Genomic DNA, 18,253 nt, shown 5'->3' on the forward strand with positions numbered 1-18,253 from the left:
TCAGCTTTCCTGATCCTCTGATGCTGCTTGGCCTGCTGTGTTCATCCAGCTCTACACCTTGTTGTCTCAGGTTCTCCAGCATCGGCAGTTCCTACTATCTTTGTATCAAATCGGGTGGATTTTTTTTTTTAAAAAAGGTGTTTTTCTTTTTGTTCAGGTAGGCCTGATTAAATAAAGAAGACAGAAGTTTTGATGAACATTCTATGAAAGCCAAATCTACTGGAGCTGTGGTTGGACTGGGGTCAGGCATATTTGGCATTATACCATTTGTAACAGCTAATTCTGACAGACAGAATACATTTAGATGTAGTTTTTATATATTTTTATCAGTTAGTAATTGGCACTTTGCCATATTATTTGGCTAATGTAAACAAACTGCAACTTCCAACATTATTCTACTTATTATTTATGTACCACATGGAGCTATTTTTTCTAGTAATTTTGGAGACTTAAGTAGGATGTATCTGCTGGGGGAGGGGTGAAAATAAGGGTCCAAATTCCTGTTTCTTGATGGTTGAGAGCTTTATTATGTTGATTCCATAGTTAACGTGCATGGCAGCACTCTGTGCGCTGATAAATGCTGCTTTTAGGGAGAGGTTATGGAAGTGGTAGTTTACTTGTGTTACTGGAATCATAATCCCCTGATGTGAAGCAATGTTCAGAGACAGGAATTCCAATCACATCGTGGCATCTGGGGGAATTTAACTATAAAATTCAACTATAAAATAAATCTGGAGTAAAACATTGGTCTCAATAGTGGTGACCATAAAGCTAGTGTTAAATTTTGAATGTCTGGCTCACTAATGCCACTTTGGGGAAGGATATCTGCCCTCATTCAGTGGAATTCCAGACCCATGTCAGTGTGCCTGATTGCCAGCTGATTACTTAAATGGCCAAACAAATCACTTACAACATCCACAGTTCTTTTGGATTTTAAGTCAGAAACAAAAACAGAAATTGCTGGAAAAGCTTAGCAGATATGGCAAGATCCGTGGAGAGAAACCAGAGTTAACGTTTCGGGTTGGGTGACCCTTCCTCAGTACTCAGAAGCAAACCTCTTGGTTTCATTAGACCACTATGGAGAAGTAAAGTAAGGGGGCAAATTGGACAGAGCACTGGGCATCAAACTAGGCACAAAAATCAAGGTCAGTTACCATCTCCCCCAAGTTCTCCCTGTTAACATCTGGGAATTTCTGAAAACAATTGACTGAGATATCCCATGCACCAGGCATGTAATATGTAATATATAATCTATATTCTATAGTCTTTGTCACTGAATCACGTCTTGCAACACTCCTGTCTTCTTGTCCCAGGCTATGTCCTGTCCCATCAGCAGAAATTTTAAACCAGAGGTGGTGGCATACTGATATGCTGTTGGGAGAGAGTGATCCCGAGAGTGCTCAATATTGACTCCAGACTTTAGGAAGTGTCGTGGCTTCTGGATACATGGGCCTCCTGCTGATTACCACGTTCCAGCAGTATTCAAGTAATCATTCAACTATTCACCATGTTGAGCAACACTTGAGAGAATCTCTGAGTGTAGTAAGAACATAAAACATTCAATGAATTGGGGAGTGGGAGGTGGATACCATTTATCACCAAATTTGATTTAGATGCATCCGTATTCTCTGCACTGGATAAGTGTTGAACAACGCATCTGGCAGATTGTACTTGCAGCTGATGGTAAGAAAACCAATGCAAGCTTAAAAGAAGCCTACCTTTCTCTCAGATCTGTCTGTTGTAGATCACATATGTCAATGACAGTATTGGTAGGAGTGACCACTGCACAGTTCTTATTGAAGTGAAGCCCTGTTTTCACGCTGAGGCCATTCCCAATGGTGTTGTGACGCTACTACCATGCTAAATAGGATAAATATAGAAAAGATCTCAGCAACCCACGATGCTGTGGGCTATGAAACGGTGCCTCCACAACCTGTAACCTTGTGCTCCATCAACTGAATGATCAACCTGGCCTAAATGATGATTGTAGGTGTCCGTGCTCGGAACAACATTAGAATTTAGAATTTATTGTCATGTGTACTTTTTTACAAGAAAAAATGCAATGTTAAGTGTTATAATTCGTCTTACCATGGTGTCTGTTTTAATGACAGAAGTCATAAGTAACAATTAAAAAGTAAATTTTAGACAAAAGTTCATCACGGTCCATTTTAACAGCTCCTGGTTTTGGAGGAAGTTGATCAAAAGATGAAACACAGCTGGAATGAGACCATCAATCCATAATGACGACTCCACACTAGGACAAAACTGAAATGCCAGGTTGCTGGAAAAACTGGGCTGAAAGCCTCCAATGAAGAAAACTGCCACTGGGAAAAGACCAACAACCTGGACAAAGCCGCCATACCAGGCTGTTGGAACACTGGGCCAGAAGTGTTTGCTGGAGATTAAGCCAGACCGCTGACGAGACCTCAACACCAGGACAAAACCGTCATGCCAGGAGACTGCTCTGCGGGGCCGAAACTGCCACTCCAGACCGCTGGAAGCCATTCTGACACCGGATAAGGTGTTAAATGAAGTTAAGATGAATTTTGATGTTTTGACATTAACTTTACTAATTGGAAACATTAAAAACAGAAAAAACAAAAAAAAAACTTGTAAAAAGTGAATGGAGTAGATGAGCTGTGGGCTGCTCCTGGCTGAGGAGCCTGCATGCTGTGCTGCTACTGTGCCACTGCCATCTTGTAGCATCCGCGTGAAGCTACACTACAGGCCTACAACCGTAATAAATAGTGGGAGCAGCATGTTACAGACATGAGTAAGTGATCACGCAACCAACTGATCAGACGAAGCACTCCAATCCTGTTACATCTACTTGTGAATGATTAAACAATCATCAGGAGGACAATGCTTCACAAACTTTCCCATTCTGAATGGGAGCACAGCACATCAGCACAAAAGACAACATTAGAACATAGAACATTACAGCGCAGTACAGGCCCTTCGGCCCTCGATGTTGCGCCGACCTGTGAAACCAATCTGAAGCCCATCTAACCTAAACTATTCCATTATCATCCATATGTTTATCCAATGACCATTTAAATGCCCTTAAAGTGGGCGAGTCAACTATTTTTGCAGGCAGGGCTATCCACGCCCTTACTACTCTCTGAGTAAAGAACCTACCTCTGACATCTGTCCTATATCCATCACCCCTCAATTTAAAGCTATGTCCCCTCGTGCTAGCCATCACCGTCCGAGGAAAAAGGCTCCCACTGTCCACCCTATCTAATCCTCTGATCATCTTGTATGTCTCTATCACGTCACCTCTTAACCTTCTCTCTAACGAAAACAACCTCAAGATCCTCAGCCTTTCCTCATAAGACTTTCCCTCCATACCAGGCAACATCCTGGTAAATCTCCTCTGCACCCTTTCCAATGCTTCCACATCCTTCCTATAATGCGGTGACCAGAACTGTACGCAATACCCCAAGTGCGGCCGCACCAGAGTTTTGTACAGCTGCAACATGACCTCATGGCTCCGAAACTCAATCCCTCTACCAATAAAACCTAACATACTGTACGCCTTCTTAACAATGCTATCAACCTGGGTGGCAACTTTCAGTGATCTATGCACATGGACACCGAGATCTTTCTGCTCATCCACACTACCAAGAATCTTACCATTAGCCCAGTACTCTGTATTCCTGTTACTCCTTCCAAAGTGAATCACCTCACACTTTTCCGCATTAAACTCCATTTGCCACCTCTCAGCCTAGCTCTGCAGCTTATCCATGTCCCTCTGTAACCTGCAACATCCTTCCGCACTATCCACAACTCCACCGACTTTGGTGTCATCCGCAAATTTACTTAACCCATCCTTCTACGCCCTCATCCAGGTCATTTATAAAAATGACAAACAGCAGTGGCCCCAAAACAGATCCTTGAGGTACACCACTAGTAACTGAACTCCAGGATGAACATTTCCCATCAACCACCACCCTCTGTCTTCTTACGGCTAGCCAATTTCTGATCCAAACCGCTAAATCACCCTCCATTCCATGCCTCCGTATTTTCTGCAATAGCCTACCATGGGGAACCTTATCAAACGCTTTGCTGAAATCCATATACACCCCATCAACCGCTTTACCCTCATCCACCTGTTTGGTCACCTTCTCAAAGAACTCAATAAGGTTTGTGAGGCACGACCTACCCTTCACAAAACCGTGTTGACTATCCCTAATCAAATTATTCCTTTCTAGATGATTATAAATCCTATCTCTTATAATCCTTTCCAACACTTTACCCACAACCGAAGTAAGGCTCACTGGTCTATAATTACCAGGGTTGTCTCTACTCCCCTTCTTGAACAAGGGGACAACATTTGCTAGTCTCCAGTCTTCTGGCACTATTCCTGAAGACAATGACGACATAAAGATCAAAGCCAAAGGCTCTGCAATCTCCTCTCTAGCTTCCCAGAGAAACCTAGGATAAATCCCATCCGGCCCAGGGGACTTATCTATTTTCACACCTTCCAGAATTGCTAACACCTCCTCCTTATGAACCTCAATCCTGTCTAGTCTAATAGACTGTATCTCAGTATTCTCCTCGACTACATTGTCTTTGGAGCATTTGCAACTTGTTTCAGCAAGAAGGGCCAATCTTCGGCCAATTTAATTGAAACCACATTGTATCCAGTTTACAGCTTTTTTTTAGATAATGAATGCTACAGACCTTGATAACATCCTGGCAGTAGTCCTGAAGACTTGTGCTGCAAAGCTGAATGGGTCCTTTGGTTTTCTTAGTAATGTTAGAACACATGTCTGTTCAGCAATCTGAAAAGTTAACCAGGTTTGCCCTAATCTCACAATCTTGCCAATTACCATGTCATCTGGTTTCCCACCATCATGAGTAAGGGTACCATTTATCATTTCATGACTGCCATGCAAAAACAATTTTAAACAAGAGTATCTTCATCATCTTACTTTGACTTTTCAGTATCATAATTGCTGACTCCTCCACTACCAATGTTCTGTGGTCGCTACTGACCAGAATTTGAATTGGACCATCCATTGTAAATGTAGTGGTTTGAAGGTTAGATTATAGTAATTATCTCTCACGCCACTATTCCAGAGACTCTCCATGTTTAGAAGGCAGTGATGAGTGTGGCTGCAACAAATCTCAAGTTCATCCCATTCAGGACAAAGCTGTCTGCTTGATTAGCACTACTTTAAACATTCACTCCCCCGTCATTGACTACATTTGTTCCATTTGCTGAATGCACTGCAGCAACTTGTTCTTATGATAATACCTTATCTGGGGCAAACTCTCCCCTGGTTGGAGTCATACCTGGCACATAGGAACATAATCGTGTTTTTTGAAGGGGAGTTATCTCCACTCCAGGACATCTCTGCAGGAGTTCCTTAGGGTAGTGTCCTTGGTGCATCCATCTTCAGCTGCCTCATTAATGACCTTCCCTCCATCATAAAGTTAGGAAGTGGGGATGTTCACTGATGATTGAGAATAGTGCTGAACATTGTGCAACTCCTCAAGTACTAAAGCTGTCCATGTTCAAATGCAACAAGATCTGGACAATATCCAGGTTTAGGCTGACAAGTGGCAAATAACATCCATGCCAGGCAACGTCCATCTCCAATAAGTGACAATTCAACCACTCCTTAACATTTAATGGCATTGACGCCATCACTGAACTCCCCACTATCAACATCTTGGGGGTTACCATTGACCAGAAACTCAACTGGACTCGCCACATAAACGCTGGGGCTTCAAGAGCAGGTCAGAGGTTAGGAATACTGCGGCAAGTAATTAATCTCCTGACTCCCCAAAAGCTGTTCACCATCTAGAAGACACGTCAAGAGTGTGATGGAATACTCCCGACTTTCCTGGATGGGTGCAACTCCAACACACTCAAGAAGCTTGATGACAACCGGGATAAAGCAGCCTGCTTCATTGACATCACATCCACACACATCCATTACCGATGCTCAGTAGCAGCAGTATGTACTATCTACAAGAATCACTTCAGAGATTCACCAAAGATCCTAAGACAGCACTTTCTAAACCCGTGACCACTTCCATCTTCAATGACAAGGTCAGCAGAGCATGGGAATACCACCACCTGCAAATTCCTCTCCAAGCTACTCACCATTCTGACTTGCAAATATATTGCCGTTCCTCCAGTGTTGCTGGGTCAAAATCCTGGAATTCCCTCCCTGAGGACATTGTGGGGCTACCTGTACACGGACTGCAGCTCACCACCATATTCTTAAGGGCAACTAGGAGATGGGCAATAAATACTGGCCAGCCAACAACGCCCACATCCCACAAATGTTTCAAAAAAAGATCCTCACCACCACCGCCACCCAGAAGAATAAGGGCAGCAGGTGAGCTGGGACACTGCTACCCCCATCATCCTGATTTTTGAACTGTTGTTTCTTGACTCCTTCAATTAAAACTTTCCAGCTCTTCTGTTAGTATTGTAAATAAGCCTACACCAAATAGGCTGGAGTGGTTCAAGGAAGCAGATTCCCATCAGCTGCTCAAGAACACTAATTAAAGTGATTAGAAATGTTCACCATGCCACATTCCATGAGCCAGTTGTTTTTTAATGAGGAACAAATACAGGATCCAAAATGCTCATGTAGCAGTTATTTCTGCTTTGGATTCTGCTCTGGTTTGCATCTCTGATCTGATGTAAACAAAGTAGTGCCTAATACAAGTACAGAGAAAGTGGTATCATGTCATAGCAGTAGTGATTCCTACCTTTTTGATTTGCTGTATGTGTAGCCTTTGGATGAATTCCAGTTTACTGTTCAAATTCCATATTCACTTTTCCAGGTTTATATGCTATCCCAAAACAGAATTTCCTGGTTAATCTATTTGTACCACCATACAGAAATGGGAAACCAGCCCAACAGATCTATGGTGTTCATCCACCATTTACTTTCTCTCCCTCTAATCACCCCTTCCCACCCTCTCCCTCAAGTATGCATCAGAATTCCCATAAATAGATAAACACTATTTGCTGAAACTTCCCGTATAGCAAAGTGTTCCATGTTTTCACCACTTGCTATGACATTTAATCTGAATTGCCCATTTTCCTCTCTTATCTTTTTATTCTGAACACCCCCATCAATGGAGACAGATTCTCCACATTTACCCTATCAAGCCTCCACTTTAAAGATCTCCAACTAGTTCTTGTAGCATTGAGAATAGAAGTGATGCAGCACTGCAAGTGTGGTCTCAGCAGCATTCTGCATGCATCTAACACTACCTCCCTGCTTTTGTATTCAGTTCCCTTATGAGATGAACTCTGATTTTTTTTTTATTCTTATGGCCTTATCAGCTTGTGCTCCAATGTTTTCATAACTCCAATATTTGTATCCCCAGAACTGAAGATTAATTTTGTAAGCTCCAACAAATAAGTGGCCTGATTATTGGTCCTCCTAAAATGAGTCATGTCACTAACTCAGCTGAACTTAAATTATCAATAATTCCTAGGTTTGTGCATTTTGGTGCAGTACTTCACTCTAACCGTACTTCCAATTTGGTAGTACATTTATCTTTCAACACTTTTTTTTAAAAAAAAACTTTGCATTCAGGCATTGAGAGTTACTCTATTCAGTAAAGTTGATTTAAACCTGATTTTTAAAATTTTAGTATTTGGTCTTTTAGCAAAAATTCTAATATCTTTCCTGCCTTTGACAGTAAGTTCTTGTCTAGAATGTTTTCTTTTTATTTCACATTTTGAAGATGGAAATCATAAGTGCTGTTCGCTTGCCCTCTGGAACTGTTTCCTTTTTTCAATTGCATTTTTTCAATGAGGCATTCATTTTTTTCTGTCAGCTCCCTGGTTTCATTGATCTAGAAGGATTGCATCCAAATATGCTCAGTCTAATTTGCATTCATGGTCATGGATAATCCTAACTCTTAGTACTTGGAAGTGTATGATAAAATAGGGTTGAGTTAGTTTTGTCAAAGGAGGTCATGCCTGGTAAATCTGTTAGAATTCTTTGAGGAGCAAATTGGACAAAGGAGTGTCAGTTGATGTGTTCTCCTTAGGTTTCCAGAAAGCCTTTGACAAGGCGTTGCACAAGAGGTTGCTAAGTAAGTGTTAGGGGCAAGGTACTGGTATGGATAAAGGGGTCTTATTCAGATGGCAGTCAGTGACTAGTAGAATTTCGCGGGGGTCATGACTTGTTTGGGACCACAATTCACTTTTAACAATCTGGATGAATGAACTGAGGGCATTGTTGCTAAGTTTGTAAATGACACAAAATAGATGAAGGCACAGGTAGTGTTGAGGAAGCAGGGAGAATGCAGAAGGACTTGGACATGCTAGGAGAGTTAGCAAAGCAGTGGCAGAGGTAACACAATGTGTGAAAGTATGAGGTTTTGTAGTTTAGCAGGAAGAATAGAGGGATAGACTATTTTCTAATTGGGCAAAGGCTTTGCAAATCTGAAGCAGACTTGGGAGTCCTAGTTTAGGATTCTCTTAAGGTTAACTTGCAGGTTCAGTTGGCACTTAGGAAGGCATGTGAAATATTAACATTCATTTCGAAAGGTCTAGAATACAAGAACAGATGTACTACTGAGGCTGTAAGGGGTCTGGTCAGACTGCATTTGGAATCTTGTGAGCAGTTTTGGGCCTCTTATCTCAGGAAGGATGTGATGGCCTTGGGGTCCAGTGGAGGTTCACAAGAATGATCCAGTGGTTGAAGGGCTTATATGAAGAGCAGTTGAGGACTCTGGGTCTGTACTCAATGGGGTTCAGAAGGTTGAGGAGGGATCTGATTGAAACTTCCAGAATAAAGAGAGGCTTGAATGGAGTGGGTGTGGAGAAGATGTTGTCACTATTTGGAGAGACTAGGACCCAGGGGCATGCATTCAGAATGAAGGGATGAATGTTTAGAACTGAGTGGAGGAAGAATCTCTTCAGCCAGAGGGTGGTGAATCTGTGGCACTCATTGCCGCAGAGGGCTGTGGAGGCCGAGTCAGAGTGTATTAATCTCTTTCTTTTATGTTGAGCTTGCAGCTGATTTGTATCTCTTTGTATTCAATCCACTGTGAATTTTCTACAATTCAGAGGTTGAAATTATAATCGCTTTCTGGATCCCCTGCTTTTAAATTATCTTGAAGAATACTTCTAAACTAGTAGTAGGATGATTTTTTTTTTGAATTTAGAAATGGCTTCTGAAAATTAATCTCAATCAAATTATTTTGATAAGATGTGATAGTGGAAGTGTAATTGAGGTTTTAGGCAAGTTTGCTTGTCAATGATAACTGAATTCCCTGTAGCTGTGAAATGCTTGTAAACAGGATTGTTAAGATATTTATGCTTCATGGGTAGTGAATGCAGTGTTGGTTAGCAACAAATTTTAAAACATTTTTTGTCATCCCCATTCCTCTTTCTTTGGAAAAGGGTAGCTTGGCACTAAACCTTTTTGCCTTGTGTTAACTTATGTAGATTTTTTTTTTGTTGGCATAATGTTGTCCATGCTTAGATTCCCAGATTAGTTAAAAACCGAAAGAACTGCAGATGCTGTAAATAAGGAACAAAAGCAAAATTGTTGGGAAAGCTCAGCAGGTCTGGCAGCATCTGTGAAGCAGAAAACAGTTAACGTTTTGGGTCCGGTGACCCTTCCTCAGAACTGGGTTATAACATAATTTGTTATAACTGCCCAACATAAATAAGAGCAGTTAGAGAGGTATGAAGAAAATGTTGACTAACATGGGTTGTGAACGTAGACTAACAGTAAATGTCAGTAGTTTAGCACTGGCAAACATTTTGGATATGATTTATTGTAGTTGAAAAGAAGTGCTTGATAAGAGAGATGAACCACTCGTGATTAACAAAGGTGTTCAGGGAGAGTGTCAAATCAAAAATCAAAGCATAGAAAGTAGCAAAAACTAGTTGGAGGCAAAAGGATGAGAATTTTTTTGTTTTTAAGTCGTCTGCTGGTTCCTGTTTTTTTTTAAAAAGACGGAGAAAGCTTATTATGAAAGTAAATTGGCAAGAAACAAACTGCAAGAGCTTCTACGGTTACGTAAAAGAAAAGAGAGTAGCGAAAGTGAGTGAGGGCCCTTTGGAGGAGATGACTTGATAATGGGCAACAGCCACATAATTTAAACTGATATTTTTCATGAGACTGCATGGTGGAAGTCACTATAAATACTCCAAAGATGTTGGATAAGCAAGGTACTAATGGGAGGAAGGGCCTTATAACAGTCTCTATCATGAGGGACTTGATAGCCTGCATCAAAGGTTTTTTATAGGGAGAGGCTACAGAGATAGTGGAGGCATTGGTCAAAATATGTCAAAACTCCCTGGATTCTAGTTGTGTTCCAGCAGATTAGTGGTTTTCTAATGTGGCATCCTTGCTCAAGAAGAGAGTAAGACATAAAACCGGAAACTATCGTTCAGTTAGTCTGACATATGTTGAGAAAATACTTGAGCCCATGACTAAGGAGGAAATAGCAGAGCATTTAGAAAACCTTAATGCAATCAAACAGTCAACATGGTTCTATGAAAGGAAAATCATGTTTGATAGATTTGCTAGAATTCATTGAGAATATAACGAGCAGACTTGATTAAAGGGGCACGAGTAGTTGTAGTCTGTTTGGATTTCCAGAGGCATTTGATAAGGTACCACATAAAAGGTTATTGCAGAAGATAGGATGCCTCCGTGTTGGTTGTAAGCATGATTCGAGGGTTGGTTCATAACCCTCTGAGTGAAGAAATTTCTTGTACTTGTGTTGAATGTCTGGGCCCTGGTTATTAGATCTGTCAGTCAGGGGAAAATGTAGGCAGACTTTCATGTTGGAGGTGGAGCTTTGCCCTGTTGGCTAGAGAAACTGCTGGAGTGACGTAACATCTCATTGTGGAGGGCCTGCCAAAATTAGGTGTTTGTAAGTAGGTTAATTGGCCAGCTTTGGCTGTCCCCTTAAATTTATGACTCTTGCTTCCCTGAAGGAACCAGCCAATCTGTGTCTGGCAGCTTTCCATTGCCTGTTAGCATCAACAGAGGGGGCAGGATGAGGATTGCTAGCTGAGTAAGATGGGGTTATCTGAAGGTTATCTCAAGCTTGACACCATCCACAACAAAACAGCCTGCTTGATTAGCAGCGTATTCACAAACATTCATCACCCCGCCACCTTAGATGGTCATTTATAAGATGCATTGCAGAAATTCACCAAGACGTATTCCAGACTGACATGCATCAGATATGTGGGAATACCACCACCTGCAATTTTCCCTCAAAGCCACTTGCCATCCTGACTTGGAAAGATATTGCCATTCCTTGAGTATTGCTAGGTCAAAATTCTAGAACTCCCTCCCGAACACCATTGTGGGAGCATCTACACTTAAAGGTCTGCAGCGGTCGTGAAGGCAGCACATTATCACCTTATCAAGGGCAATTAGGGATGGGTGAAAATGGTGGACAGACAGCAAAGCCCAAATCCCATGTATTTTTAAGAAATGAAGATGACAACAGGTTCTTATATAGCATCTTGTAATGGAATGTGCTATCATGTGGCTTTTCAGATTAAAAACATAAAGGCACAGTCATCCTATTGGACGATAGGGCTGCTCACTCATTAAGGAGCAAGATGTCTGGAGGTGGTTTAACCTGAGAGTCGTCATTTGTCAAGTGAGGGTAGAGGTTGAGAACGAGAGCCCTTCATGGTAACCTCAGCCAGTGTGGGAATTGAACCAACCTTGTTGGCTTCACTCTGCATTGCCCAGACCTCAGCCAACTGAGCTGGCCAAATCCTTTTTACTGTTGCAAAGCAATATTTGATATCAAGCTGCACATTTAGGGAAGATGGCAAAAGCACTTGCTAAGAGTGGAAGGACGGTGATAGACAGATGAGCAGTATAGGCATGACATTCTGAAACTTTGGACCTAGGCAGTTTTAAAAAGTAGTCTTTGCCAGTGGTGCAGCAATTAAAATCCTGGATGCTTGAGAAGCCAGAATTGGCAGAGTGGAATATTGATGGCTGGAGGAGTCACAGTCATACAGCATGGTTAAAGACCTTTTGGTCCAACTGGTCCACGTTGACTACCTTCCCAAACTAAATTAGTTGCACTTTCCTGCTTTGGCCCATATCCCTCCAAACCTTTTCCATTCATGTTCTTATCCAAATGTCTTTGTAATTATACCTGCATCCAACACTTCCTCTGGCAGTTCATTCCACATACGAACCATTCATCATTTTAAAAATAAAAGTTGCCCATCGTGTCTTTTTCTGAAATTTTCTCCTCTCTCCTTAAAAATATGCCCCCTAGTTTTGGACTCCCCTACACTAGGAAAAGACTCTTGCTATTCGCCTTATATATGCTCCTCATGATTTTATAAACCTCTATTAAGGTCACCCCTCAACCAGAATAGAGAAATCACTCAGGCACTCGCAGCAGATGTGCTTATCTGGGAGTCCACTTGTCTCCAGGAACTCCGATGTACACCATCTGCACTGTCGCTCCTGTCTTACCTTGTTTGATTTTTGTAATTAATTAAGTTTACAGCTTAAACATTGAAAGTTAACCTATCTCCCTCCTTGAGCTGTCACATCCTTGAGATTCTCCTTTCTGTGTTGCTGCTCCGCTGCTTATCTGAATATGTTTTTGGGATTGCTCATGTTGTGTGTCTTTCTGTCTCTTGGTTCTCTGCTGCTGTACTGTGCTCTGTTTGAATTCTTGGAGTTTATTCTTGGTGCTTCCTGTTCTGATTCCCAGCTATATATAGCAGCATAGGCATTGCCAAATGTCCTAAGATTTTTAGCAAACAAATTTGACAAAGCCACATCAGCAGACATGAGAGTCAGTAAGCTAAAACTTGGTCAAATGTTGTCAAGTTTTTGATGGAGCTTATAAAAGGAGGTGAGACGGGCAAGAGTGAGTTTTGCACCAAGTTGAGCATGTTCTTATTAAGCAATTTCAATTTTGTGTATTTTAATCAGACTAAAAGGTTTGATTAACCAGAGGTTGCAGAGCCGTGTTCTCAGTACTGCTTGAAGATGCTTCTAATAATTACATTTTAGTTGGAAATAAAATGAACTGTAGTATAAATAGCTGTTCATTGCAGGTTGCTGCAACTTTATCGAACACAAATGAGGCTCTAATGGCGGCAAAACCATGCTGGGGCTGATGTAAATTTTAAAAAAAACCTGTTATGATGCAAGATAGGCTAACTTTGTTTATTAAATTCACTTTGAGTGTGGGATATTATTTCTTAACTTTGCTTTTCCACATTCAGTCTTTTTGTGGTAACGTTTTTGCCTTTGAATTTGAAGGTCATGGTTGAAGCCCCACTTGAGACTTGAGCACATACTTTACACTAACGTTTCATTTAAGTATTGACTGAGTCCTGCCCTTTCAACGGTACTATCTTCCAATTCAACTTTAAACTTTAACATGGTCTTCTACTCAAATTAAACGTAAAATGTCCCTTAATGATGATCAAAAAACAAGAGAAGAATTCTTCTGGTCACCTGGCCAATTTTTTATAACTCAACTAATGTCACCAGAGTAGATTTCATTGTTTTTTTTTAATGAATCAAATTAGTGCAAATTGGCTCCCTTTCATAACCAACACTGACAGCCTACAAAGCATTGTTCATTGGCCGGAGTGTCCTGTGGCCATGTTCTGTGGTCATAAAAAAGTTGCATCAATGCAAGTCATCTTCTTTTCCTTCTTTCCATTCAAAACTGAAATAAATGGGAAAGACTGGCTGGTGCCTGTTGGTTTACCACTAACCTAGACAATGGGCACTGCTCCCACAGCCTGTGGCGAAGCTTAAATATTTAATTTTGTGGAAGGTTTAGCCCTACAACAGTGTTTGTGTCCAAAGTATTTTTTTTCTCGGAGAGACCGAAATTTTCTTGGCTTTGTTTAATTAACTGTAAAATGGGAAAGCAACTGTAATTTACCAAACAATGCTAAATGAAGCCAACTGTTTGTGTACTTAGTGGACTTTTTATAAGGTAGTTAAGCAAACTGCTTTTGTAAAGTAATTTAGCCTTAAAAGTATGTTATAAAAGTGTTATAATATAACATAACAACACTCTAGACCAATTTGCTCTGAATTAAATGTGCCAATCCCTAACAAAGCAGACCTCATCTGAAGTACTGCTCCTTGGGTGAAGTTCATTAACATTAGAAGGGAAGAAATGCACATTCTCCACAATGATTCTGAGGCTTAAAAGGTTAAGCCACTTAAATGTGGCATTTATTTCCTTAAGAGTAGTACATTTGGGGAGGGGTATAGAGTTGACTAATCTAATTAGGATATTTAATATTTTCTCTGAAGGGCACTTAAGAGAATGTGTGGATTTTCTAACATAAGGATTTTTAATTTATTCAAGTGTATTCATTGCGTTGTAGCAAAATTAAGTTCTTGCTTTATGTTGTGCATATAGTGTTAAAATTATAAAGTTGGGCCGCTTGGCAGGGAAATGAGGAAGCAGTTTTTCATTTGAAGGGTTATAGAAATCTGTATTTTTACCCTCAAAAATTTTGGATACTGGAGTGGTTGGAACTTTCGAGGCTGTCAACGGATATGAAATTGAAGTGCGTAAATAGAGTTGAAATCCAATTGAATGGCCTCCTTCTCTTCTGCAGTTACAGTGCTCCAGAAGTCAGAAGCTCTCAATTAATAATGGAACTGTGAGTGCAAGGCTGATCTAAAGGAAATTGTGCACTGATTCAAAGCCCACAATTGGCTTCAGTTAGAAATTTGCCTTGCATATTTTTTTTTTTTTGAACTGCATCAACCAAAAACATGTGTGCATTAGTGTGTGGTGAACACTTTATACTCATCAGCTGGTACGCTGTTTATGGCTTTATTTTAAATCATGGGCCTGTGACTTTTCAGCTGTGAGCCTGCTGTTATGGAAAGCTCCAGTTAGCGATGAATTGATCTAAATTTGTAAAATAAGAGAAGCTCTAGAATGTTTGTAATTTAGCACATGCCTAGGTGTTAGAAGTTGCAGCTCTCTGTTGGATTAAGTATTTATTGGAACATTTTAGACTTGTAGTATGAACATCGGTTCAAAATCTGGTTTATAGGACACCAAGAGATTTGTCAGTTGTCCAAAATGTCTTTAATTTTTTTTTAGTCTTTAATAGTTTATTGAAACAAATTCTTGGAATGTGGAAATGGCTGCAAGGGCTGAAATTTATTGTTCATCCCTTGTTACCCAAGAAGGTGATGGTGAGTGTTCTGGAATTACTACAACAATTTGATACAAGTCAGTGACTTGATAAGCTCCTTCAGAGTGTACTCATTTGTAAGGCTGAAATCACTTTGGGTTACACCTTGTATTGACAGCAGGTTTCGTTCCCTTAAGAACTTTATATGACTGCTTTAACTGTGATAACTTTGTATTTGAACATTTTTGCTAATTTAAATTATGGTTGTTTCCTTGTTCAGTTTCTCCTGCTTCCTGGCAGTTGTCCTAAAGTTGTAAAGTCAGAGTTTACAGCACAGGAAGAAGCCCTCTCAACTTCAGTCCCATTTTCTTGCACTTGACATGGCCTTGTATGCTGTACTGTTTTAAGTGATCGTCTAAATTATACTTAACAGTTCTGATGGTTCCCACTTCAACCATCCTTTCAGACAGTGAGTTCCAGACACCCATCAACCTGTTTTGAGTGAAGAAGTCCTCTTTAAACCTTCTGTAGACTTCCTGCCCTTTACTTTAAATGTATGCTGCCTGGTTATTGATTCCTGTGCTAAAGGCAGGTATTTTTTCCTACGAATCCTATCGATGCCCCTCAAAATTTTGCGCATCTCAATCAGGCCCACCACCCACCCCACTCATCCAGGTGCTGTAGGGAAAATGATTCCAGCCTATCTAATCTCTCCTCGTAGCTGAAACATTCCAACCCAAGCAGAATCCTGCTGAATATCTGTGGGCAGGAGTGTGGGGGTGGGGTGGTGGGGTGGTGGGAAGGAGAAGAAGCAGGGAGGGGAGGAGGAGCTGGTAAAGAGAAAGATATTTCTTAAGCTAAAAGTTCTAAGAATTTGGCCCAGCGACAGTGTAGGTGTGGTGATCTAGTCCTGAGTTAGAATGGTGTGTGGCTTGAAAGGGAAATTACTGATGCTGTCATTTCCAAAGATCGGTCCTTGTCCTGCTAGGTGACCGTGTCACAGGTTTGTAAAGTACTGTTGAAGAAGCTGAGGTGAGTTGCATCTTGCAGATGGTACACACTGTTACCACTATGCATTGGTGGTGCTGGGAGGTGGACGGGATATAAATCAAACAGGCTACTTTGTCCTGGATGATGTCCAGCTTCTTGAATGTTGTTGGAACTGTAGCTATGTAGACAAGTGAAGAGTATTCCATCACTCTCCTGACTTGTAGCTTGTAGGTATTATAGGCTTGAGGGAGTGAGGAGTGTGTTACCCCAGTTGCAAAGTTCTAGCCTCTGATTTGGTCTTGAAGCCACAGTCTTTATGACTGGTCCAGTTCACTTTCTACTCATTGATAACCCAGGAGATGTTGATAATGGAGAATTCAGTGATGGAAAGGTGATGCCCTTATGGTATTTCACTAGACTATTAATCCAGAGACCCAGGTAATGTTCTGGGGACCCAGGTTTGAATTCAGTGAAAGTCTGGGATTAAAAGTCTAATGATCATTATGCAACCATTGCTGATTGTCAGAAAAACCCATTTGGTTCACTAATGTCCTTTTGAGAAGTAAACTGGCTATCTTTACTTGGTCTGGCCTACATGTGACTCCAAACCCTCAGCAAAGTGGTTGACTCTCAACTGCCTCTGGGTAATTAAGAATGGGTAATATATGCTGCTGTAGCCAGTGACACCCAATTCTCTCACGAATGAATTTTTAAAAATGCCATTTAATGTCAAGGAGCAATAGGCAACATACCTCTTGTTGAAAATGATATTTGCCCTGCACATGTGTAGCGTGGGTGTTACTTGTAACTGGCCCAAACCTGAATGTTGCCAAAGCCTTGCTGCATATGGACATGTATAGCTTCAGTATTTGAGGTATTATGAATGATACTGAACGTTTGTCTAATCATTAAAGATTCAACAAGAGGTGGTCAGTTTTTGGGTTGTTACCTTTCTACTTTATAAATTCTGTGTCTTATACCCTCTCTTGCACTACGCCTGCGGAAGGAGCTGAGCTCCGAAAGCTTGTGTTTTCAAATAAACCGGTTTGACTATAATCTGGAGTCATGTGATTTTGAATTTGTGCAGTCAAAAGCAAACATTCCCACTTCTGATCTAATGTGATGGACTGGGCTGTGTTCACAACTTTCCGTAGTTTCTTACGGTTCTGGGCAGAGCAGTTGCTATACTAAGCCATGATGTATCTAGAAAGAATGCTTTCTATGGTGCATCTATAAAAGTTGGTGAGAGTCCTTGCGGACATGCCAAATTTCTTAAGCCTCCTGAAGAAGAAGAAGAGATGTTGTTGTGCCTTTTTGACTGTCGCATCAATGTAGCTATTCCAGGAGAGACTGTTGGTGATCATTACTCCTAGGAACTTGATGCTATTGGCCATCTCAACCTCTGCACCATTGATGTAGATAGGGATGTGCTGCCCTCCATGCTGCTTGACGTCAACGATCAGCTCTTTAGTTTTGCTGATGTTGAGGGAGAGATTATTTTTACACCACAACACCAAGCACTCTATATCTTCCTGTATTCTGTATTGTCATTGTTTGAGATCCAGCCTTCAACCGTGGTGACTTCAGTGAGTTTGCAGATGGAGTTCCGACAAAATTTGTTCAGTCATGAGTGTACAGGGAGTTAAGTAAGGGGCTGAGTACGCAACCTTGTCGCGTGCCAGTATTGAGGATTGTCATAGAGGATGTGCTGTTGCCTATCCTCCATGATTTGCAGGTCTACGGGTCAGGACGTCGAGAATCCAATTGCAGAGGGTGGAGCAGAGACCCAGGTCTTGGAGTTTGGAGATTAGTTTGTTTGGGATTATAGTGTTGAAGCTGGACCTGTAGTCAATAAGTAGAAGCCTGATGTAAGTATCCTTATTATCCAGATGTTTCAGGGGTGAGTGTAGGGCTAGGGAGTTGGCATCTGCTTTGGACCTGTTGCACCAGTAGGCAACTTGCAAGGAATTATTGCTGATATTTGTTAGAAAACTCTTCAGATTAAATTTTAGTAGTTTTCTAAATCTCCAGCATTTATGTAATATTATTTAGTTTGAAAAAGATGATTGCAGACACATTGATAGTAAATTTAACAACTTGGAATGTTGTATTTATCATCAAGTATATGCATTAATT

At 41.0% G+C, this 18,253-nt stretch overlaps 1 protein-coding gene across 1 annotated transcript in view; it reads left to right on the plus strand.

Annotated features, from left to right (window-relative positions):
• Nucleotides 1-14,782: 14,782 nt before the first annotated feature.
• The window catches only part of LOC109930959 (SH3 domain-containing kinase-binding protein 1), a gene marked incomplete at its 5' end in the record, with an annotated part of 89,783 nt that continues 86,312 nt past the window's right edge, over nt 14,783-18,253 (plus strand). Inside the window, one exon of the mRNA XM_048602527.1 lies at nt 14,783-14,800. Within this exon, the coding sequence (XP_048458484.1) occupies nt 14,783-14,800 (18 nt within the window). The remainder of the gene's footprint in view (nt 14,801-18,253) is intronic.

The sequence above is a fragment of the Rhincodon typus genome, chromosome 11 (assembly GCF_021869965.1).
Source record: "Rhincodon typus isolate 14 chromosome 11, sRhiTyp1.1, whole genome shotgun sequence".
In the NCBI taxonomy this organism is placed as follows: domain Eukaryota; kingdom Metazoa; phylum Chordata; class Chondrichthyes; order Orectolobiformes; family Rhincodontidae; genus Rhincodon; species Rhincodon typus.